The following is a 25508-nucleotide window of genomic DNA, read 5'->3' as shown; positions in this document are numbered from 1 at the left end:
AGATTCCGAATTTTGACCACCTAGAGACGGCTCTCTAACGCTACGTCTTACGTAGGCGAACAACGCGCGAACGCGGCGCGGCGCGGCGCGGCGAAATCAATCCTTTGATGCCCATAGAAGTGTCCTACGTAAGCGATCTCGTTGCGAACGCGGTGCGGCGCGATTTGCACGCGAATGTCAGGCGGCGCGGCGCGGCGCGGCGCGGCGGCGGCCGCTTTCGCCGCGCCGCGCCGCGCCGCGTTCGCGCGTTGTTCGCCTACGTAAGACGTAGCGTAATCGTCATCAATATGACATACGACATCATTCGATACCCCGTAGTTCTATGAAAGTTTAAGTATATTTCGTCATTATCTCATGTACCTATTACAAGTTAATGTCTTAATTGAGAATAAAAATAATAGGTACCTTTATTACTTAGGTTCAAACAGCAACGCAACAGAACTCAATGTATCAGGGGTTGCGGCTGAGCAGCGGGGTATCATCTTCCAATTTCTGGCACGATATAGAGGTGGATATTCTTAAACATTAACAGTTTATAAAGAAGTATAGGTATATATATATTCCTGCAACAGCGAGTTTTGTAGACTATGTACTAAAATCCCCGTAAAGTGACGTTCTTATTAACAGATCGAAAGGTGTTGAGCAATATTCGACCTAACTTATGTGCTAACATGTAGATAACAAACTTTTTGATTTTCTTGTTATCCATTTAGAATGGAAACTAGGTCTGAATTGATTCTATTTAGCTAATAGTAGATATTAACTGACTAATAGTCAAATATTTACCAATTAATTAAGACAGGTATAGTCTCTCCGCTTTTCTAAGATCAAGTGCGCCATAGTAAATATATATGGCGAACTTGATCTTAGAAATCGGACAGGTTATATGCGACTAATACAATATATTGGTATTTACTTCCACTTATATCTATCTATACATATAATAAAGCTGAAGACGGTCGAAAGTCTGTACATGGAAGATATTTGAAAAAAAGTTGGCTGGGGATACTTAGAATCGATAACAGAACACGTTCCAACAGTTTTTAGAATTTTTGTCTGTTTATCTGTTTATCTGTTTGTCTGTTTATCTGTTTGTCTGTTTATTTGAACGCGCATCACGTGAAAACGGCTGAACGGATTTTGATGAAAACTTTACTAATCTGTCGAGAAAATCCCCGGCCAGGTTTTAGGCTATAAAAATTCAACCCCTAAAAGGGGGGGGTAGCCACAACACTCGATTGACTTAAGTTTGCCTCTGAATCTTATGGCGCTACTTAGGAAAGAGGGGCAAACTCTTTTCAACTATTGCTCAATAGTTGTGCTACAACTATTGAGTATCCTGGTAAACTAACAGATGGCGCTGAATTTAATACATTGTGACATGAATAAGCCACCGAGGAAAGATTTTGCCAAATTAACTCTAAGTTTAGAAAGGGGGTACGGATATATCAACAAAAATAATGGAATAATTATGTTTATTTAATAAATTAATAATACAACAAAATTAAACGACAGTAAATTAATTGCCCCTCATTGCACAGTGGCATCTTTTGGGAAACTGAGTAAACATTAAGTAATCAAGAAAACTAAAAATGAGTTTACATAGTTACGTAGAGGTAAAATAAACACACATATCAACACGCGTATAATTGCATAGTTATTTAAAATTATTAATTTTCTCTATCATGAATTATACCTAATCGTAATTATATCGCACCCATATCAAATCTATATTCATACGTATCGCCTACTTTAAGCACTTAATAATAATAACCACGAAGGTGGGTACTTTGAAAAAAAAAACATTGACCTCTGTCATTTGCAGTGCCGGATTAACCCTTTTAAGCAAAATAAGAACTTGCTTATGGCACCAAAACCGTAGGCAAAAAAAAAGCGCAGGCTGCATCAGCACTGCAGTCGTCGTGGAGTAGGTACCTACATGAAACTTTTATACGTGTACATACAAGTACCCATCTAATAACGAAGGGCCGTAGGGATCAAGTAAGAGAGTGAGGGTACGTAAGAACATCTCCAACGTAGGCTTTCGATTTGACCTTACGCGGAGGCCCTTAAAGTCATGGAAAAAAATCTTGCTTTCGGGCTTGCGGCCAGCCGATTTTTTCGACATAGGTTACCGATTTTATAGCGAATTTTGCTCTCTTGCAAGCCAGATTTGTCGGCCAAGCCGAGTTGCTCCTTAGCCGCGATCCTGAGACCTAACTGTCAAAGTGTTATAAGGGGCCCCGTGAAACCCGAAAACTAAAAGCATCCTATGAAGTAGCGCTTTCGAGTGAAGCCAAAGAGCGAGCAGTAGAAGAGTCGTGATTACATGCATAGATTCGATTTCAAGCCACTCTTTTGCAGTTCGGCGTAAGGTCTTACGCGAAGTCTTCTGCCTTATGGCAAAGTTGATCTTCTCCCTTAATTACACTTGGGCGTGGATCCAAATCCAAGCTTTCCCCTTTCGCAGCTGGGCCTTCTGCCTTGCTCACACTTCGCCAATTCAATTCACTTGGTCAATTCAAAGCTCTGCTTTCTTGCATCTTTTCTGTATGAAAAAAACCTCGCTGAGACCCTTAAATGTCGAGCCCTATGCGAAGCTAGGCTGATAGAAAACTGTACCGTCCCTTCTCTGTATGAAATCCTGGATTCGCGCCTGGTTGGGACTAAAAGTAAAAAATAATGTATAACTGTCTATCAAATTGCGTTTTTTATATCGATAAATTTTCGCGCTCGCTTCGCTCGCGTTTACAATAACATTATAAGTTATGATAAAAGTGACATTCGGGTGGCGACTGCAGCAGCATTACTCTGTTAAACGTTACTGCTGTAGCACTGTCGATTTTCGTGATAAAATGATGTGACTGATTTCCATACTAAAAGTAAAAATGCACAACTATCTATCAAATTGCGTTTTTATATCGAAATTTTTCGCGCTCGCTTCGCTCGCCTTTTCAATAACTTTCTAATGTATGGCGACTACAACAGCATTACTCTGTTAAACGTTACTGCTGTAGCACTGTCAATTTTCGTGATAAAATGATGTGACTGATTTCCATACTAAAAGTAAAAATGCACAACTATCTATCAAATTGCGTTTTTATATCGAAATTTTTCGCGCTCGCTTCGCTCGCCTTTTCAATAACTTTCTAATGTATGGCGACTACAACAGCATTACTCTGTTGCAACGTTACTACTGTAGCACTGTCGATTTTCGTGATAAATTGATGTGACCGATTTCCATACTAAAAGTAAAAACGTACAACTGTCTATCAAATTACGTTTTTATATCGAAAAATTTTCGCGCTCGCTTCGCTCGCGTTACCAATCACTTTCTAAGGTATGGCGACTGCAGCAGCATTACTCTGTTGCAACGTTACTACTGCAGCACTGTCAATTTTCGTGATAAAATAATGTGACTGATTCCCATACTAAAAGTAAAAATGTACAACTATCTATCAAATTGCGTTTTTATATCGAAATTTTTCGCGCTCTTTTATGGCGCTTTCCAATGTATGGCGACTACAACAGCATTAAGGATGACTCACGTTAGACCGGGCCGTGTCCGGGCCGGAGCTTCCGGCGCTTACTTTTCTATGACATGACAGGTGATCACGTGATGCTTTCCTTAGAAAACGATGCCCCGGAAGCTCCGGCCCGGACACGGCCCGGTCTAACGTGAGTCATCCTTTACTCTGTTGCAACGTTACTACTGTAGCACTGTCGATTTTCGTGATAAATTGATGTGACCGATTTCCATACTAAACGTAAAAGTATACAACTGTTTATCAAATTGCGTTTTTATATCGAAAATTTTCCCGCTCGCTTCGCTCGCGTCACAGAATAATTAATAGTTCTAAGTGCAGAAGACTCACTCTCTAACAAAACGCGCCTGTTACGATCAGCACAGATATGGCCGCTAGGTGGCGACAGCGCCACTCGCGGCTTATGGCAAACCCCAAAATTGGGGCCGAACGGATGTACTTTTAGCTACCTGTAGCAAAGCGACGAAATCGCGGAGTGAGACACGCCTGCTCGCGTTTTCAACAACTTTCTGATGTGTGGCGACTGCAGCAGCATTAGAGTGACATTCCATTTCCAACTGCAGCTGCAATACTGTTCATTTTCTATGGCAATTGACAATGACAGCGACGCGTTTCCATAGTAAAATGAACAGTATTGCAGCTGCAGTTGGAAATGGAATGTCACTCTTACTCTATTGCAACGTTACTGCTGCAGCACTGTCAATTTTCGAGATAAAATGATGTGACCGATTTCCATACTAAAAGTAAAAATTTACAACTATCTATCAAATTGCGTTTTTATATCGAAAAATTTTCGCGCTCGCTTCGCTCGCGTTTTCAATAACTTTATAATTATGGCGACTGCGGCAGCATTACTCTCTTGCAACGTTACTGCTGTAGTACTGTTGATTTTCGTGATAAAATGATGTGACTGATTTCCATACTAAAAGTAAAAATGTACAAATGTCTATCAAATTGCGTTTTTATATCGAAAATTTTTTTATATCGCAAAACTATTGATTTTGGTATGTAGTTTTATTTTGTGGTACATAATTGTAAAATATTAAATCTGGACTGCAGTCCTCTAGCGTATCCATCTGTCAACTATACTTCAAGTTCCGCCTCCAGGGGAGAGGGAGAGAAATTAGGATTAGAAATTAGCCGCTTACTGACACAGATCGAATTCCACGCGGGCGGAGCCGCGGGCACAGCTAGTACAAAATAAAGTGACTATGTATAACGCGAAAAGTTGTGAACGATCTCCATGACGACAACTTATCTGCCAAGACTACAATAATTAAGAATAATTTTCTATAAACTGTTAATGTTTTTAAGAATCACCTCGCAAATGTACGAGTACAAACACCGAAGCCTCACTTCCCCTCTTTTAACTGAACTTCCCTTCATCCAGAAAACGCGTGGGTGCTGACCCGCGACCGCCTCGCCAACATGCAAATCATGCAGAGCGCGTATGGCGTACTGGATCGCTTCAAGATCTCCCGGGCTTTCTTCCTGAAGACCAATCAGGCTGACTGCAATGTGCTGCCTGACCCAGCCGCTGACCCCATTGCGGCGAAGTCTGCTGTTGTGGATGTTGTTGCCAAGAACGTGCCTGAGGTGGCAGAGAAGATTGAGCATATTGTTGAGGTAAGTTAAGATTTATAACCCAGGGCGCACCAATCTACCGGGTTTTCCGAAAAAATCTAAATATATTCCAATCAATCCAGCTTTGGTGATTAATTTGAAAACATGTCGCATTTCTCGAAAGTCCAATCTAATTTAAACCTTAAACCGGAATGCTAAAGTTGAAATTCTATTGGCGCGTATGTGGTCGATAAATCGTACTTAATGCCTGGAAATACTTTGTCTGAACAAAAATTTAACAAATGGGTCGATGACTACGACGCTCATTGTTTAATGTGTCGTTTAATTTATTGGTTTGCTGTTCAAATCTTATACGTACCTACCCCCTGTCGTAATTGCAGATCAGTGAACTGCATTTGTAACAACATAAAACCAAATATTAAACACCTTATTATTTTTTTCTTTAACAGAAGAAGGTGGACCCCGAAGTGAAACTAGATGCCCCGCAAGAAAAACAAATAGCTCCTGAAAAGTTGGAAGAAGAAAAGAAACCACTGCAAGTCCCAGAACTGATCCTGTCCGAATCCGCAGAGAAGATAGACCTTAAACTCGGAGAGCCTCTGAAAGACCTGAAGCCCGAAATCCCTGAAATCCCCGAAAAGAAAGAGGAAAAGCCTCCCCAATAAGTCGTTTCCTATAATGTTCTGAACATAGTGATAGATGCGTGTGAGGCTTAGTAGTAACAGGAATTATGGGCTACTGTACCAAATAAGTCATAAAACCAGGGAGAGTGTAATTCTGACCGGCCAGTCCTGTGCCAAAACACCAGATAAACAATTCGATTGTTTCTCTTAACCTCTTTTGTTTTACTCAAATTAGACTTGAAGTAAAGCTTGCTGAAGAGCATTTTGGTATCATGTAGGTAAGTATGTTAAGAGAAGCAATCGGTGTAGATTTTTTCGCGAATTGTTTTTTCTGCTTGTAGTTCCTTGAGCGAGGGCTGTGTCTTAGAATCATGGTTTGTTAGATCGCTGAACTGTAAATCAGTTAGTTAACAACATAGTCATTAAAATTGTAATAAGGGATTTTGAAAGTCAACGCTAAAATAAAAATAAAATAAAACTAGGTTGTTTTATTTAGCCTTATTCCCGAATTATAACCTACTTAGTTGACATTTCTTACTGATGGACTACATACCTAAGTAGTTTTTTTTTTGTTCAGTCAGCGTCAATGCCATCAATAGTAGGGGACGAAACCATTATGAACGTGTGTTCATAATTATTTGCCACGATTTAATTGTTAAACACAATTATAGAGTCATATGATATCAGTAAGTAGAATACGTCATGCCAAAAGCAATTTTATTAGTCTGTGATATTTACTCGTATGATAATGATTACTTGATAAGTCACTAGTTGAAAGCCGCTAACCACGGAAAATCTACCTTAACTTCATACTTATAAGGTTATATTTCAGTAACATTGGTAGTTGTGGTACTGAACGTTTATAGGTAAGCGAAAATGTACCTTATTCGCATATTTTCAAGGTTTTGTTTTAAAGGTTTAGCTGAAGTATAAAATGTCTAAACCAAGGGGCAGGTCTGCTTAAATTGGTCAGCTTGACTGAGCGTATCCATTGTCAAGCAAAAATGTACCTTAGACGCAAACCCTTAAAGTCCTGTTTTAAAAAAGATTTAGTTGAAGTAATAAATGGCAAAAGGAACGGGTCTGGTTATATTGGTCGGGCTGTTACTGAGCACCCACTCCCGGCCGCTATCCCACTACTGCCCGATACGGGGACTTTTGGCTGCTGGGTTTCCCCCCTGGCCCGGTTCGCCCCTCCTTAGTTAACCTGCACCTCCCAGACTCCTCCGGGAGGTCCATATTAATACCAGGCTTAGTGTGGACGTCCAGTCAACATGGGCCACTCAGCACCAGGACTCCCGACCTCAAACCATCCTCCGGCCCCGACCTCCGAGTAGCCGGATTACAGGAGACGCCACGCTCCCAGTCGAAAGTATCGACGAATTTTAGTATCGTATGATACTGTATGGTCGTGTATTCAAACCCAGAATCAATACATTTAAAATACTTACATTTCAAATCAATTTTAATTTTAAATTTTTTCCCAAAACTTTTTCTCAACATATCTCTCGTTTTATTAAAATGTTATTATTTTTTATTTTGCAAAAGTTAAAATATTTTTTTAGTGTTGATGGTAGCGCTCCCTACCCAATTGTTCCGACACTACGGAATAAGACCGCTGCGCCAACTTGCCCATTCGCTCGCTACTAAGTTCACGCGTTCGTATCTAGATAGCGCTCTACGCCATGAATAATAAGGAGTTCAGCTAAAACTAAAATATATTAAGTAATATAATTTCAATTTACTAAGTATGCATTGCATACCACATTTAAATACCAATGTACGTAAAAAAAGATCAGAACAGAAGGGACAGAAGACAACCCTCCAGTTGTGAGCGTCCATAGGCTACAATATAAATTTAAAAAAAGTAAAATAACAAAAGACAGATGAATACAACAAAAGATAGATAACAGTTAACAATGATGCTAACGTAGAAGCATATTATTATTCTAAAATTGATGAAGCATCTGAATGAAGACCAAAAAATAAAGCCACCAGGCATAGAACCGATGGTCCGATCCAAATATGTAACTAACTAAAATAAATACAAAATATACATCAGAAACAAACTTACGGTGTTTTAAAGTTTAGTATAGAATGATAGAAATAAAATACGACTACGTCATACCAGAGACATTGTATAATAATCCATAACATTAGAGCAGTCGGTTATGTCATGCGTGGCCATCTACGGCCTTGCAGCGGTCAATTATCATAGGAGGAACTGTGGCCAGCTGTCTGTAAACATTTTAAAGGTCATCATAACCGGAAAAAAGGCAGTTGGCTAGAGAAGAGAACACGTTGTTAAGAACTAGATTGGCATCTAAAGGGAATTTAGTAAAAGAAGTGAAGATAATGAAAGCACTTAATGAATCATTTGAACCTAAGAAGATTAGAAGAACGTATCTCTTCCTCGTACAACGTATCAGCATTGCGATTTGCGATACCAATAGGAAAAGCCGCCAGCATCCTTGGTACATGCCTCAAGAGCCTATTTTAGATTTAAGCTAGGTATGAACCCTTAATTTAGCAGAAATCGCATAATAGGCAGAAAAAAAGAAACATTATAAAAAGAAAGTCCAAATACATACCTATTTATTGTGAAATTTACGTTGGAAGTTCCTTCATGTGTCCTAAATCTGACGAAACAAGAACCACCTGAATGAAAAACTCACCAGAAGTATGAACATGCATGAATTTTATGATTTTTTGGTCAATGAACCGAAAGGTCGGGATCCTAGCAAGTGGAAGGCCTTGTCTAACCAGTTATCTAAACGCAATATAATCGAGGCAAAGCTATAGCCCAGCCAACCAGTTATACTACTAACTGACAAAATTCTAAATAAACGTTTCCAATAATTTTCCTCGAGTAAGTTAGTCCAAGCACGTGGGAGGTCAGTATGAGTCCATGTTCCGACTAGAACTAAAAGTTCCTTAAACACCAGACCACTACATAAAAAGCACTGCTCAACAATAACACCCATCATCAGAAACACAAGGAGACATTGACTTGGTGCATAAAAAATCTGGCCCATTTTCCACAACATTCACCAAGCCCATAAATTCAGGTGATACAAGCGTGAACTACGATAACGCATAATGCACAGACATTTCTAGGTCAAGTTTATTACAAGCGCTGCCGAGCACAAAAGACAAAATGTTTTGTGAATCAAGTAACGGGCCTAAAAAGTTAATTCCAGTTTCTCTTTGAGCTCATGGCGAGTCGAATTCCCGAATGGTCCAACATAACTGCGCTCTCCAATTAAGTATTATTATACCTACGGCTCTTAAAGTAACAGTTTCTATGGATTTCTTGAAAACTCGACTCTGCAACAGTTAAGCGAATCAGAGCGTAAGTTAACACCATTTTAGTGTTGATCTTAGTCAGTCTTGGTCAGACCGGTGAGAAGGACAACTGTGTTCACTTCCGCGTTCTAGCATTCAAGTTTACAAGTGTCAATCGATGAACGATTGAACTTATTGTTTTTGAGTTTAATCTGTAATTAGGAACGGGATTAAAAGGTAAGACAAACTTAATTTAAAAACAGGTGCATTTTTTTACAATTTCTTTTTAAATTTTTTGGTTCTATAGGCAGAATTTTGAATCAAACGAAACTCGTACAAATTGTCCACATCATAAAATATGTGTTAGGTAAGTACATACCCCTATGCAGTAAGTAAAGTAACCGCACCTCAAATAACTCCAGTGTTTTTGTAAGTAAGTAGGTATTCATAATCATTATGTCCCTATAAGCCTAGCCTAAATACATTCCTACTCACTACTACTGTACCTATACACACACTCACTGCAAGGCACAGCTAGGGCCTCTTCTTTATAAGAGGGCTGTGCTATGCTACAGCACCAGCACCCACGCTGCCTCATGGTAGTCACGATTGTTGGGAATGTTACATTCATCATGATAATTTCACAAGGAACTATGAATTCATTCACTTAAACCATGACCTCCGGTTTGGGAGCCGCATTTCTTATCATTCGTCGATAAGTGCTTATGATAGGGTTAGTAAAAATAATTAGGTGGGGGTTACAAACATAAACGAAATTCACCCCGTCATATTTAAAGAGGAACTATTACCTGTTATATTCCAGGACTTCTGGGAAAAAAGGTTTTCTCAAGGATGCACTGTGTTAAAAGCAAAAGACCTGCATTGATGCTGTTATCTGCATACTAAACCTAAGGGCCGATACAGACGGACTGCAACCCGAACACAATTTGTACGGGAACTGCACGCCGACTGCATGCCAGCTGCAACGTCGGCGTGCAGTTCCCACACAGGTTGCAGTCGGGTTGCAGTCCGTCTAAACCGGCCCTAAGCAACGCGCATAAGCCTTCTGAAATGCAGTTTGGGAACAGGTACAGACTGTGTTCTGATCGGCAATGTTGATATCAAACTTAATTTCCTAATCTAAGCTTCGTACTTAAATATAATACGAAATATACAAAACCTTAATTCAATGAATATAAGTTAACCACTTAAAAAAAGGGACATATAGATGCACAGCCGGTAATCGTCTTCCTGATTAAGAACAGAGATATAAAAATTCCAATAACCGTTCATCACAAAATAAACAGATACGTAGGTAAACAAATATAAAATGTAAACTAGAAAGATAAAATTAATGATGACAGACAGAACCAGTTGATTGCTTGTCTATGCGTAATACCTACAATTCGAAAATAAACTTGATATAATTAAGGAACTTTTGGTTATCTTTACAATACAGCATGTATGTATATTCAAAACGTCGCACTTACTAATGCCACAGAATAAATAATAGTACTAGGTACAGAAGACTCACTCTCTAACAAAACGCGTCTATTACGTTCAGCATAGATATGGCCGCTAGGTGGCGACAGCGCCACGCGCTGCTTATGGCTTTCCCCAAAATTGGTGTGGAACGGATGTACTTTTAGCTACCTGTAGCAAAGCGACGAAATCGCGGAGTGAGCCACGCCTGCTAATGCGTCCACACAACTGTCACAATCACAACTCACAAGTGATGTCTATGTATAGTCAGCTGCAGAGAGAGGTGAATCCCCTGCATATAAATTTGTTTGCAGAGGGGGTCACATCTCTCTGTCACCTGTACCTACGCAATACGGTACCGCTCGAAAAATATTCAATTACGAGTATGAATTGCACTCAGTTATTTTTGACTGAACTAATAAAATATTATAATATTGTTTCATGACAATGAAACCTACGCCTCTATTTAATTTGCGGTTGTATTAAAACACACGCTGTATAAAAATGTAGGAAGTGAAGCATGGTCGAGAACAGCTAATGAACTAATCTGATAATATTATTTCGCGCATACTTACTGACCTTCAATGTTGCTTTTCGTGATACATAAATGCCACACAATCTTATAGAAGCAAAAACAAAGGTAAAACCTATAGCGGTTAGTATTTATATGTAGTCGACTGAATATATACACGGATGTTGGGCATAAGTGCACAAACATAAAGTCTTAATTAACAATTTGCCCCGCGGATTCCTATGTCTGCTGATCTCCCAACCCACAATACACTACAGTACACCAATATCTTTGTAAGATTTCATGACTTTACTTTCTTTTTGACAGTATTTGAGGAGTGAGTTTTCCAAAGGGCTTATTTCTCTATAAAAGCGTACAAAAATAAGCCCTTTAGAAAAGACACTCCACATTTGTCAACGTTTAGTTAGGAAAAGCTAATGGTTTTTAAATTTCCGTGTCTACCCCAGACTTTTATTATCATTAATTAACACTATAAGGAGTATGTATCTTTTCCTTAGGTATTTAAATAAAAGTAAACAAACAATTTGTACATTTTCGGGTAGTTATAACTTGGTTAACCGACCAATTACAAAACCACCTGGATCAGTCACTGAACGTCCAGACTTTAACCTACATTATTTGATCGTGTAATGTTTTCATCTACCCTCAACTGGCTTAACGAGCCATTTGAGGGTAGATTTTGTTTACTTTTATTTAAATACCTAAAGATACAGAGTAGTGTTAATCATTCACCAATCACCAACATCTAGGCTATCCTAAAAGGTCATATACAAGTAAGGTAAATGCAGCACACGACCAATCTCAATGGCGAAGGAAGTGGCCGAATGCGAATAAAATTGACGACCGCGAGCCACGAGTTACAGCGGACAGCTTAAAATGCAGTCAATTTTCCTCTTGACTCAATTTGACAAATATTCTGCATTCTGACATGAATTCTCTAATAAAATAAATTGCTCCTTTCTAAAGCAGCTCTCATATCTCTCATAATACCTAAAAATGTTATAAGTATTTAAATAGGTAATGTTATAAAACACTACACTATCAAAATATCAAAAAAATATCCAGTTCTCATATGAAAAATTTCAAATTGTTTAATTATAATGGCAGATATTTGAAGAAGGAGCACACTATTTTATACAGTCGAACGGAGAACCTTTTAAAAGAGCTCTTTTAAAATTCTGCAAAAATTTTACGAGGCAATTAAATCAGCCTATTATGGCGGTGTGACTTCACGCTATGTATGTCCAATTATCGACCAAGGAGTGATCTATTGTCACAGCTTTTTAAAGTTCACTACTAATGCCCGTTGAATCCAGGAAATTCCAGATTCTTTGGGCGGTAATGCTCTGTAGGTTAGGTACTTTATAGGGTTGCAGTACGTGTGGCCCCAGGTAGGTACTTCTTTTTGACATTAGTGGTATTGACATGTATGTCCATGCTATTTTTAAACTTCTCACATTGTTATGTTAAGTTCCATTATGATCTTATGGCTCGCTGCCTCCTTTCATGTAGGCATCTCCAGCGCGGACCGTTAGGCGTACCGTTCTGACGGACCTAACCTACATGGAAGGATACTTTCGACCTAGTTCCGCGATATTATGTGTAGCAAGTGCAGTTCCCATTGCCAATGTGCATTCCGCTTTAGTTAGAAAATATAAATAGCACATATAATAAAATTATACCTAATATTGACTGGTTGAGTAGAAGAAGAAGAGATATAGTTACATGCATTTTTGGTTAAGTTAATATTTGTTAATTTATTTATTTATCATATAGCAGACAGACACAGACATGTCCTGGATTTATTTAATAAATTAACATTTAAAGGGGCCCACTGATTAACAGTCCGCCGGATGGTATCGGCCTGTCAGTTTTTCGGAACTGTCAAAATTTTGTTCTAACTGACAGGCCGTTACAGTCCAGCGGACTATTAATCAATGGGCCCCTTTAGAGATTATATGGTTTGTGCTCATCCTCATACGATTCATACGTTACCTATAAAGACGGTCACCTATCTCCGAAAACTTTAAAGTCAATTATCAAAACCACGAAATTGTCACTTGACCGAACGCGTTTTTTTCTAAAAACCATTGAATTTTTAGAAGGTTCACTAATACCTAGCCTAAAGCCTAAGCCTATTGTATTTTGTCAAAAGTTTAAGTAGATCGGAAATCGGGCAATCATATTTCTTTAGTTATGCGTGATAAATAATACGACAGAATCTTATTAGTAAATACAATTGGTATATTTACATACTTATATTGGGATAATTTCGAAAGTAGGGTAATTTTGAAAATTGCTATTAATATCTACCAAACTAGAAGCACTTTCTGCGGCAATAGTAAGCAATGCCTTAGCAAGTATTGCCAAAGAATGATAATGAAGCTCTTCTTGTTTAGTAGATACTTATTTGCAATTCTCAAAATTACCCCGCTTTCGAAGAACAGTTATTCACTATCAGGCCTTCTCCCATGCTTGAGAGGATGCCTGCGCCCAGCAGTAGGACTGTACATATAGGTATATAATATATGTAGGCTAATTTTTTTTATTTTTTTGTTTTTTGAAGTCAATGCACCTAAAAAGAGATAATGTAACACTATATAATTACCTAAGGTCAGGTCAAATATCAGCGGTTACGCTGGCAACGGACATTCTAACGGATCTATAGCCCTACCAAGCATAACAGCCGTGACATCCATTCAACAACTCACTCCATTTTTTACCGTATTCTCGCGCACAAATTCCAAATTCAGACTGGATGTTGAGTGTTATGCATGCTAGGACAACTTAGTCATACGGTCATCTTCTTCCTCATTCCCTCATTACTGAGGATCGCGACCACATGTGATTTGTCTACATTTTGTGCGGTCATGTGAACTGCACGGTGCATACGGTCATCTATACATCTATCTACCTATCTATATCTATCTATCTATACATATAATAAAGCTGAAGACGGTCGAAAGTCTGTACATGGAAGATATTTGAAAAAAAGTTGGCTGGGGATACTTAGAATCGATAACAGAACACGTTCCAACAGTTTTTAGAATTTTTGTCTGTTTATCTGTTTATCTGTTTGTCTGTTTATCTGTTTGTCTGTTTATTTGAACGCGCATCACGTGAAAACGGCTGAACGGATTTTGATGAAAACTTTACTAATCTGTCGAGAAAATCCCCGGCCAGGTTTTAGGCTATAAAAATTCAACCCCTAAAAGGGGGGGGTAGCCACAACACTCGATTGACTTAAGTTTGCCTCTGAATCTTATGGCGCTACTTAGGAAAGAGGGGCAAACTCTTTTCAACTATTGCTCAATAGTTGTGCTACAACTATTGAGTATCCTGGTAAACTAACAGATGGCGCTGAATTTAATACATTGTGACATGAATAAGCCACCGAGGAAAGATTTTGCCAAATTAACTCTAAGTTTAGAAAGGGGGTACGGATATATCAACAAAAATAATGGAATAATTATGTTTATTTAATAAATTAATAATACAACAAAATTAAACGACAGTAAATTAATTGCCCCTCATTGCACAGTGGCATCTTTTGGGAAACTGAGTAAACATTAAGTAATCAAGAAAACTAAAAATGAGTTTACATAGTTACGTAGAGGTAAAATAAACACACATATCAACACGCGTATAATTGCATAGTTATTTAAAATTATTAATTTTCTCTATCATGAATTATACCTAATCGTAATTATATCGCACCCATATCAAATCTATATTCATACGTATCGCCTACTTTAAGCACTTAATAATAATAACCACGAAGGTGGGTACTTTGAAAAAAAAAACATTGACCTCTGTCATTTGCAGTGCCGGATTAACCCTTTTAAGCAAAATAAGAACTTGCTTATGGCACCAAAACCGTAGGCAAAAAAAAAGCGCAGGCTGCATCAGCACTGCAGTCGTCGTGGAGTAGGTACCTACATGAAACTTTTATACGTGTACATACAAGTACCCATCTAATAACGAAGGGCCGTAGGGATCAAGTAAGAGAGTGAGGGTACGTAAGAACATCTCCAACGTAGGCTTTCGATTTGACCTTACGCGGAGGCCCTTAAAGTCATGGAAAAAAATCTTGCTTTCGGGCTTGCGGCCAGCCGATTTTTTCGACATAGGTTACCGATTTTATAGCGAATTTTGCTCTCTTGCACGCCAGATTTGTCGGCCAAGCCGAGTTGCTCCTTAGCCGCGATCCTGAGACCTAACTGTCAAAGTGTTATAAGGGGCCCCGTGAAACCCGAAAACTAAAAGCATCCTATGAAGTAGCGCTTTCGAGTGAAGCCAAAGAGCGAGCAGTAGAAGAGTCGTGATTACATGCATAGATTCGATTTCAAGCCACTCTTTTGCAGTTCGGCGTAAGGTCTTACGCGAAGTCTTCTGCCTTATGGCAAAGTTGATCTTCTCCCTTAATTACACTTGGGCGTGGATCCAAATCCAAGCTTTCCTCTTTCGCAGCCGGGCCTTCTGCCTTGCTCACACTTCGCCAATTCAATTCACTTGGTCAATTCAAAGCTCTGCTTTCTTGCATCTTTTCTGTATGAAAAAAACCTCGCTGAGACCCTTAAATGTCGAGCCCTATGCGAAGCTAGGCTGATAGAAAACTGTACCGTCCCTTCTCTGTATGAAATCCTGGATTCGCGCCTGGTTGGGACTAAAAGTAAAAAATAATGTATAACTGTCTATCAAATTGCGTTTTTTATATCGATAAATTTTCGCGCTCGCTTCGCTCGCGTTTACAATAACATTATAAGTTATGATAAAAGTGACATTCGGGTGGCGACTGCAGCAGCATTACTCTGTTAAACGTTACTGCTGTAGCACTGTCGATTTTCGTGATAAAATGATGTGACTGATTTCCATACTAAAAGTAATAATTTTTAAGAAAAAAAAACCGACTTCTATGGGGCCCGGTGAAATATTATGGTAGATGGTGCACTATGTAGAAAAGGAGGTAAAACGAGTACTTTCTAGTAGCATTTCGTTTCCGTAAGGGTCGTAGTTCTAGCCTAACCTAACCCACTTCTCTGATAGCAGTTCGGTTCTGTGAGGATCGCAGTTCGAACCTAATCAAACCCACTTTTCTAGTAGCATTTCGTTTCTGTAAGACTCGCAGTTCTAACCAAACCTAACCCACTTTTGTTCGGTTCTGTGAGGATCGCAGTTCAAACCTAACCTAACCCACTTAACGGCGCATGCGGTGCGGTGTACGGGAGTTTTAGCGGGAGGGGTTTGGCATCATCATACCCACATTTTATGGTAGGTAATCATAGTGGTTTATTTAGTTTAGGTATCATAGTGGTTTTCCGGGTCAAGGTCCGGGTCTCTGAGTCAGAGTCCGGGTCCGAGTCCCGGTCCAAGTCCGGGTCCGAGTCCGGGTCCGAGTCCGGGTCCGAGTCCGGGTCCGAGTCCGGGTCCGAGTCCGGATCCGAGTCCGGGTCCGAGTCCGGGTCCGAGTCCGAGTCCGGGTCCGAACCGGATCCGGGTATGAGTCCGGGTCCCAGTCCAAGTCAAAACCGAAATTCGAAATCACCAAACATGTACTATGCGTCGTTGAAGAGTTCTGTTCTGATCATCATCAGCAGTTCCACTTCATCAAATGCGACAGTTTTTAATGTAAATGCTTGATTTTATGATGAAAATACAAAAAATTCTATACGTATGCCTTTAAGATTTGAGTAGTTCCCTCGATTTCTCATGGATCCCATCATCAGAACTCGAGCTTGACAGAAATGTGGCTTAAAAACTAAACTTGCTTAACAAACATAACGAAGAGGACAAATCGCCAAACGTGAACTATGCGTCGTTGAAGAGTTCCGTTCTGATCATCATCAGCAGTTCCACTTCATCAAATGCGACAGTTTTTAATGAAAATGCTTGATTTTCTGATGAAAATACAAAAATCTCTATACGCATGCCTTTAAAATTTGAGGAGTTCCCTCGATTTCTCATGGATCCCATCATCAGAACTCGAGCTTGACAGAAATGTGGCTTAAAAACTAAACTTGCTTAACAAACATAACGAAGAGGACAAATCGCCAAACGTGAACTATGCGTCGTTGAAGAGTTCCGTTCTGATCATCATCAGCAGTTCCACTTCATCAAATGTGAGAGTTTTTAATGAAAATGCTTGATTTTCTGATGTAAATACAAAAATCTCTATACGCATGCCTTTAAGATTTGAAGAGTTCCCTCGATTCCTCATGGATCCCATCATCAGAACTCGAGCTCGACAAAAATGTGGCTTAAAAACTTAACTTGCTTAACAAACATAACGAAGAGGACAAATCGCCAAACGTGAACTATGCGTCATTGAAGAGTTCCGTTCTGATCATCATCAGCAGTTCCACTTCACCATATGTCACTTTTTTGGATGTATATGCTTGATTTGTTGATAAAAACCCAAAAATCACTATATGTATGCCTTTAAGATTTGAGGAGTTCCCTCGATTCCTCATGGATCCCATCATCAGAACTGGGTTTTGACAAAAACGGGACCAATCTGTACGCATATACATTCAATCAAAAAAATAATTTTCAAAATCGGTCCAGTAATGACGGAGATATGGAGTAACAAACATAAAAAATAAAAAAAATAAAAAACATACAACCGAATTGATAACCTCCTCCTTTGGGATTTGGAAGTCGGTTAAAAATGCACAACTATCTATCAAATTGCGTTTTTATATCGAAATTTTTCGCGCTCGCTTCGCTCGCCTTTTCAATAACTTTCTAATGTATGGCGACTACAACAGCATTACTCTGTTGCAACGTTACTACTGTAGCACTGTCGATTTTCGTGATAAATTGATGTGACCGATTTCCATACTAAAAGTAAAAACGTACAACTGTCTATCAAATTACGTTTTTATATCGAAAAATTTTCGCGCTCGCTTCGCTCGCGTTACCAATCACTTTCTAAGATATGGCGACTGCAGCAGCATTACTCTGTTGCAACGTTACTACTGCAGCACTGTCAATTTTCGTGATAAAATAATGTGACTGATTCCCATACTAAAAGTAAAAATGTACAACTATCTATCAAATTGCGTTTTTATATCGAAATTTTTCGCGCTCTTTTATGGCGCTTTCCAATGTATGGCGACTACAACAGCATTACTCTGTTGCAACGTTACTACTGTAGCACTGTCGATTTTCGTGATAAATTGATGTGACCGATTTCCATACTAAACGTAAAAGTATACAACTGTTTATCAAATTGCGTTTTTATATCAAAAATTTTCCCGCTCGCTTCGCTCGCGTCACAGAATAATTAATAGTTCTAAGTGCAGAAGACTCACTCTCTAACAAAACGCGCCTGTTACGATCAGCACAGATATGGCCGCTAGGTGGCGACAGCGCCACGCGCGGCTTATGGCAAACCCCAAAATTGGGGCCGAACGGATGTACTTTTAGCTACCTGTAGCAAAGCGACGAAATCGCGGAGTGAGACACGCCTGCTCGCGTTTTCAACAACTTTCTGATGTGTGGCGACTGCAGCAGCATTACTCTATTGCAACGTTACTGCTGCAGCACTGTCAATTTTCGAGATAAAATGATGTGACCGATTTCCATACTAAAAGTAAAAATTTACAACTATCTATCAAATTGCGTTTTTATATCGAAAAATTTTCGCGCTCGCTTCGCTCGCGTTTTCAATAACTTTATAATTATGGCGACTGCGGCAGCATTACTCTCTTGCAACGTTACTGCTGTAGTACTGTTGATTTTCGTGATAAAATGATGTGACTGATTTCCATACTAAAAGTAAAAATGTACAAATGTCTATCAAATTGCGTTTTTATATCGAAAATTTTTTTATATCGCAAAACTATTGATTTTGGTATGTAGTTTTATTTTGTGGTACCTAATTGTAAAATATTAAATCTGGACTGCAGTCCTCTAGCGTATCCATCTGTCAACTATACTTCAAGTTCCGCCTCCAGGGGAGAGGGAGAGAAATTAGGATTAGAAATTAGCCGCTTACTGACACAGATCGAATTCCACGCGGGCGGAGCCGCGGGCACAGCTAGTATAATAATATTCAAATACCCTAATTCAAATACCACAGACAAAACTCCACGCTCGTAGTTTTACTCCATGTTCGGGTCGAAAGTGTCTTTGTGTGACGTCTGTGTCTTTGAACGGCCCGGAAATTCGCTCACCTCGTCCCGCGCACCCCCGCATTTTTGGCATCATCGGTTGCATGAAATAATTGCTCTAAACTCGGTCTAGAGGATTCCTAGTCTATGCCCACAACAAACAACCGACAATATGAATATGTGCGCAGTAGGTACTTATACTCTAACCCTTTTCATCGGCTTCTTTTGTTCTACCACACTGCTTTCTCATCGGGGCATTATTGAAGAGATGTCCACTGAATACGAATGACCCGATTGCTTGACAATATACCATTAGCATCATTGTAGTGCCAATTGCCTTAGAATACCTAGTGGCTTAAGGTCATGACTTGTAGTGAAAAGAAAGCAGTAGGTATAGCTACATATAAAGCTATTATAAAGCTTAAGTTGAACACCCTTGTTAAATGGAGGCTTCCAACTAAGTTTGGAAGTGGAAAAATAACCAAGTACGTACACGTACCTTTAAGTTTTTGGTTCCGCGTGGTTTGGTTGGAACTGTTGCTTTAAAGGCACTTTTTACGGCTCATACATTTTACACGATTTTAGGTACTGCAATACAATTTCAACCTTGATTTGACACCATTCGTGTTTCTGATCAGTTTTTTGTTCCAATACTGCTACTACCAACTACTACATACTTATTTATTTTTACTATTTTTTTCTTCAATTAAATGTACCTAGGTAGATAAGGACAGTTTTCCGTAATACAACAAATATGTAGGTGTAACCGCAAGGTGTGGTTTGTTGCTTATATCAGTCTGTTCAATGATCTCATAATGATAAACAATGGTATGTTATTATATGTATAAATAGTCGTTGATATTTTTTTATATCAAAGAATTTTTCAGAGAGGCAATAAGTTACAAATGTTTTATATACCTACTCAAGATTCAGTGTTAAGAGACGCTTATATTAGGTGGTAACTTTTGTGAGGTCGTCAAAGTTCCTCATTTTCGCCGAGTCGTTAAAATTCCATAGGTACTTACTTAATAGTTCTTCAGTAGTCCAAAACAAAACCCCACACTAGCGTCTTCTAGTCAGCGGCTGCTCGACCCAACTAAAAATTAAATGAGTCGAGACAATAAATAATACGGTTCGTTTCAGATGTCGGTGATTAGACAAATAGCAGTGTTCCTGTGCGGGTTCGTGATGCTTCGCATGTGCGAGGCGCAAGTGCCCTTCCTCGGCACGTGTCCCGATGTCGGCGTGATGGCCGATTTTAACCCCAGTCGGGTAAGTCATCCTTTCCTTAAACTATTTTTTAGCCTGTTATACCATTAGCGTCTTTCAAACTATAAATTTGCATAAAGACTCATTGCGTCAAAAGTACCAGGCACCCATAACTCAGCAGGAGCTTATAATGAGCGCGCGCTTCAACGCGGCATACATATACTCACTGTTATAGTGTCCCAATGCTGGGCAAAGGCCTGTCCTCTTGATTTCCGTAACTCCCGTTGTTGTGCCTTTTCCGGCGAGTTACTAATGAAGGTGTCTAAGTCGTCCCGTCATCTCCAGACCTGCCGCGACCGCGCTTATCTTGCGGCATCCACTTGGCGGCTATACTAGCCCACCTATCCGGATGCATGCGGTAGACGTGACCCGCTTTAAACTAAGAGCCTAAAATTGCTCGAGGCGCAAATACCTATCCATGACCTTATGTTCAGTCATTTTCAACTCAACCAGACTACTAATAATTCAATTTCTGTCTTCAAATTAAGGTATCCATATATCATACCGTCTGTTGTTTACTGCTGTGTTCTGTTGTGACCACACAATAAACAAAATTCTTGAACGCAAATCGCATTTTGATGACCGTAACTACATACATAGTCACGCATGATAATGAAAATGGAGTGCGGTTGTTAGGCGAGTCTAATCAAAAATGCAGGCTTCAAACATTATATTCATGAGTCACGTTACAATATATGCAAAACACTAGACCTATAAATAGCAGATGACATCGATGCGAATTCTAGCACCTCCAAGATTTTTATAGAACTATTGATTTTTGTAATATCTTGTTTTGTTTCTGTTTTTTTTTATTACAAATGTCGACCCTGAAAAATCTTGATTGTGTCACTATAACTTTTATTATACCCTGAAACTGAAATAAATGAAAATGATGGGTAGGGATCGAAAACCAGGAAAAATTTCGTACCCAAATAATACGATTTTAATCTAAGTTTCTAATTTCCATCGACGTGATATTCATAACCGATAATAATTATCTTCTTGTCTTTTCGTTTTTCAACTGACGATGACACTTTTTAAATGAAACACTTTTAAATCAAATGGAATTAAGATTAATTAAATTGTTACTTTTAAAAAAAACTTTTTAAATGGGAAACGGTTTCAGATTTAAATGTCCTGTTATATTTCCAGTACTTGGGCAAGTGGTACGAGGCGGAGCGGTACTTCGCGGTGTTCCAGCTAGGTGGCCGCTGCGTCACCGCCGACTATAACCAAAAAGACAACGGCGTCATCGGCGTAGTCAACAAACAGCTCAGCAGCTTGTAAGTTTCGGTACAAGTTTACTTATACGTGGGGCATACTGAAAGTTTCTGGATTCTGATATATGAGACGACTTATTTTTTCAAAGTGGCCAGTCCTGGAATTTTCAGGAAGCCCCGAAGTATTACCAAAAAAATATAGCTCTCGTTTGACCTGGACCTTAACTGGACTGAAGGACCTGTAATTCCAAGTGAAAAGAACTTTAAGAACAATGTCATTGACGATAAACTATCCGTTATTTTCGTACCTTTATCTTTAGAAGTCGAATATAATCTTTGTCTTTTTTATTGCAAAAGAAAGAAAAAAAAAGTCGATTATCTCATAAAGCACACATGCGCAGGGCAAAAGGACAATACAAAAAAGTGTAACATCTTAAAAGTGTCGTCGAAATTAAGGAGGAAGACTCCTTTATATTTATCCTTTCGTCGATTAAAATACTGTGTGATTCTGATTACAATCTCGGTGAACTTTTAGTGAAAATTTTATTGACTTGGCAACTATCGTACGCACAATATAAATCATATTGTATTAAAAATCTATCGACAACTCTAACCATATTTCAATTCTAGAAATAATTGTGAATAACCTTTACCAACTATTGCAAAATACAGCTTCATGTATTTCTCTTTCCTGCTTCTGTTTATTTTCTACACTATATTTTTCAAAACTGTTTACTTACTAACAAATCTGGAAGTACTACATACGCATGATACGCAACATGAGCAAATCATGTTGTAATGTCCAAAATAATTTAGAATAAAGTGTACTTTGTAATTATTTTATTTTTTCTTCTTATCTGCTTTATCTTGACCGCTTTGGATATATTGCAGAACGCCCCTCCGGTTTGGCGTCCTCCTGCTACTACTGTCTACCCCTTCCGCCCTTTGATGATGTCTTCGTGTTTGTGTGCTCGTTCTACTGGCCCTTCTGTGTACCCCTTCCGCCCTCTGACGCCTGCGTGTTTGTCTGCTTCATAATTACCTCAATCATCTCTAAATTAGTTACTTATGACTGACAGTCACGTCATTTATCGCGCGACAAAGACAAGATAATACAGTCATTACTTTCTTGCTTTATCTAGCCTCGTCAGACCCCGCGTACAAATTAAATTCGAGTTTTGAACTCATACAGGAATAAGAGAAAGTTCCAAATTCAAAGCGCAAAAATTGGCTTGGGTCTTACGAGGCTAGAATAGAAAGATGTTTTTACTGTATCTTACCTAGCAATGCACGCACGAGAACTTTCCAAAGTTGCGAAACTTTCCACATGAGAAATTCTCGGTAACTTCTGAGAATGTTCTCGAGAACGAGAATTTATTTATTTATCGTAGTTTATACCATGAATATTCACGATAGTTTAGGTGTAGTCTTTACCCCCAGAAAATTCCGACTTTTGGTCGTCCGCTTCCGGTCAGAAAAATGTATGACGGCCCGGCCAAACGGTCAGACTTAGGTGGGGGGTGCTCGACCAAATGTCATAGAGGGACCCTGGCAGTTTTTGACGCCGCCATTTTTTTTCAATATGGCCGACTTTTTATTAAAACTTTTTGAATTTTGTCCTAGCGCGCTGAAATTTTGGTCACGGAATCTCAGGGTCCCCTAGAAACCTATGAAAAATTTTTTTTTTGGAAAAATGCTACAATTGCGGGAAAACTGGCCACTTTTATTTTGTATGGCAACTTTTAAACGGTGCGTGATAGGTGGGGAGTGCTCGACCAAATGTCATAGAGGGTCCCGAGACAAAACAAACTGCATTAAAAAAAAAACAAAATGGCCGACTTCTTTTTTTAATTTTTTCAAGTTGGTCCGAGCGCGCTGAGATTTGGCATGGCGGGAGATAGAGGCCTCTAGATTCTAATGAAACTAAAAAAAAATTTTGGAAAAATTTGTCGAAAGTCGAAATGTTCTCTGATATAAAGTGAGAATTTAAGCAACTTATTGGTAAATTTATCACATCAACAAAATAGCTAACTGTAATAGACAATAATATATGCATAATATCATTTAGTTTTAAGTTATGCCTATTTAAACTTTATTTCAAGTATATTCTCTTGTTTAAACAATAATTTCCATGTTAACTCACATTATAGACGGGTCTAACGCGAATTTGAAAATGTGATGTCTACCCCAAACTTTTCCATACACTTTTCGTCGGGTAGATGCACAAATCTCTGTTTTGACATTTTGCTGGGACAATCAGTCAGCCGCGACCACGACCAGTGAAACCTGTGTCGAAACGTCGGTAAATAAAGGTAATTGAATATAATTCGCGTTAGACCCGTCTATAATGTGAGTTAATATGTATTCAAAACGCGAAAGTTTAAAATATTATAATTTCCATGTTGCAGGAATGTTCTGAGAACATTCTCGAGAACGTTTCCGCTTTTTGGGAATGTTCTGCAATTTGTACATTGCTAATCTTACCTATGTATTATCAGTGGTAAAAGTATAGATGAGTAGAGATTCCCACCATCAGTACCATCACCGATATTACATGCAGCTTACGATGGTAACGTCTATCGATGCTTATATACCTGTAAGAAAGTAACGACAGTTCTGATCATGCTGTAAAAAAATAAATGTGATATAGCCTTAATTAAGAATAAATTATGTTTTAAGTAAATTTTACTTTTGTACATATATTTCTACCTATACGCTTTCCTTCCATCGACCAATAGAATCATGGTAAGTTTGACGCATACTTGTTTACGACAGTTATATTTCAGAATGATTCCATTTGTTTAAAACTTGCTTTTAAAGGCATAGTGCCCAAATCAAACATAAGCATTACCATTTTGTAACATCCTAAGGTGTAAAGTATTGTAATTGTCTGGAAATTATTAATGAATAGTTTACAAAGAAGCATTACCATTATAAGTCTTATTTAATTCCTACAAGTATATATTACAAGACCAAACATGACTATCTAAAAAAGTGTGAAAGGATCGTTGAGTGCTCGCAAGCATTTAGTGGTACGATGTGCAGGGCAGCTATCTAGAGAGTTCTAGAATTCGAATATTTAACGATTAATCCTTTAACCCATCTGCTTCCAGGACGGGCATAATGTCAGAGATTCAAGGCGAGGCTCACCAAGTGTCCCGCTCCGATGAAGGCAAGCTGTCGGTCCGGTTCCCCTCGCTTCCCTTCGCGTTCTCAGCTCCCTACTGGGTTGTGGACTCGGACTATGACAACTACGCCGTCGTTTGGGGCTGCAATGACTTCGGAGTGTTCCACACACGTAAGATTTTTGGTTATTACCTCATTAATTTCTGCAGAATACCATATATCTCTAGTCTGACGAAGAGTAGGTATCGGTGTGGTTTCTTTCGTTGCCGTTCGTGTTTTTACCTCCCTACTAGGTCGTGGATTATAACAACTACGCAGTCGTTTAGGGCTACATTAGTTTGGAGTGTTCCACACATGTAAGATTTTTATTTATTACCTCATCAAGTTTGGAAGAACAGCATATTTCTCTAGTCCGATAAAGGCAAGCTATTGGTTCTCTTTTAGACTAAGGGATATCCCCGGAAAATTGTATAATGATAATGAGAGCAACGAAACTACTCTAGTTAGTTGGCTACACTATCCTTATTATTAGATCCGAGCGGCTAGCTCTATTGAGAGCACATACAAAATACATTGGTATTTGCTATCCTATTTAGTTGTGGTCTACAAAAGTGGTCGTTTGAGATTGCAGTATCATTTAACATTTATTCTACATGTTTCAGTTTTATGTTTATAATCTGATAGTACTGATACTACGATTATTTCTCGGAGAAGTATTGATAAATGCA

General features: G+C 38.9%; 1 protein-coding gene across 1 annotated transcript in view; it reads left to right on the top strand.

Moving 5' to 3' along the window:
• Positions 1–25508, top strand: part of LOC134679911 (uncharacterized) — a 31530-nt gene that overhangs the window by 5689 nt on the left and 333 nt on the right. The window contains exons 5-8 of the mRNA XM_063538851.1: positions 4936–5171; positions 20309–20437; positions 21587–21717; positions 24768–24952. Coding sequence (XP_063394921.1) covers positions 4936–5171; positions 20309–20437; positions 21587–21717; positions 24768–24952 — 681 coding nt within the window. The remainder of the gene's footprint in view (positions 1–4935; positions 5172–20308; positions 20438–21586; positions 21718–24767; positions 24953–25508) is intronic.

This window comes from Cydia fagiglandana, chromosome 3 (assembly GCF_963556715.1).
Source record: "Cydia fagiglandana chromosome 3, ilCydFagi1.1, whole genome shotgun sequence".
In the NCBI taxonomy this organism is placed as follows: Eukaryota; Metazoa; Arthropoda; class Insecta; order Lepidoptera; family Tortricidae; genus Cydia; species Cydia fagiglandana.
The sequence above is the reverse complement of the archived record's forward strand: the minus strand, read 5'-3'. Positions and strand labels throughout refer to the sequence as shown.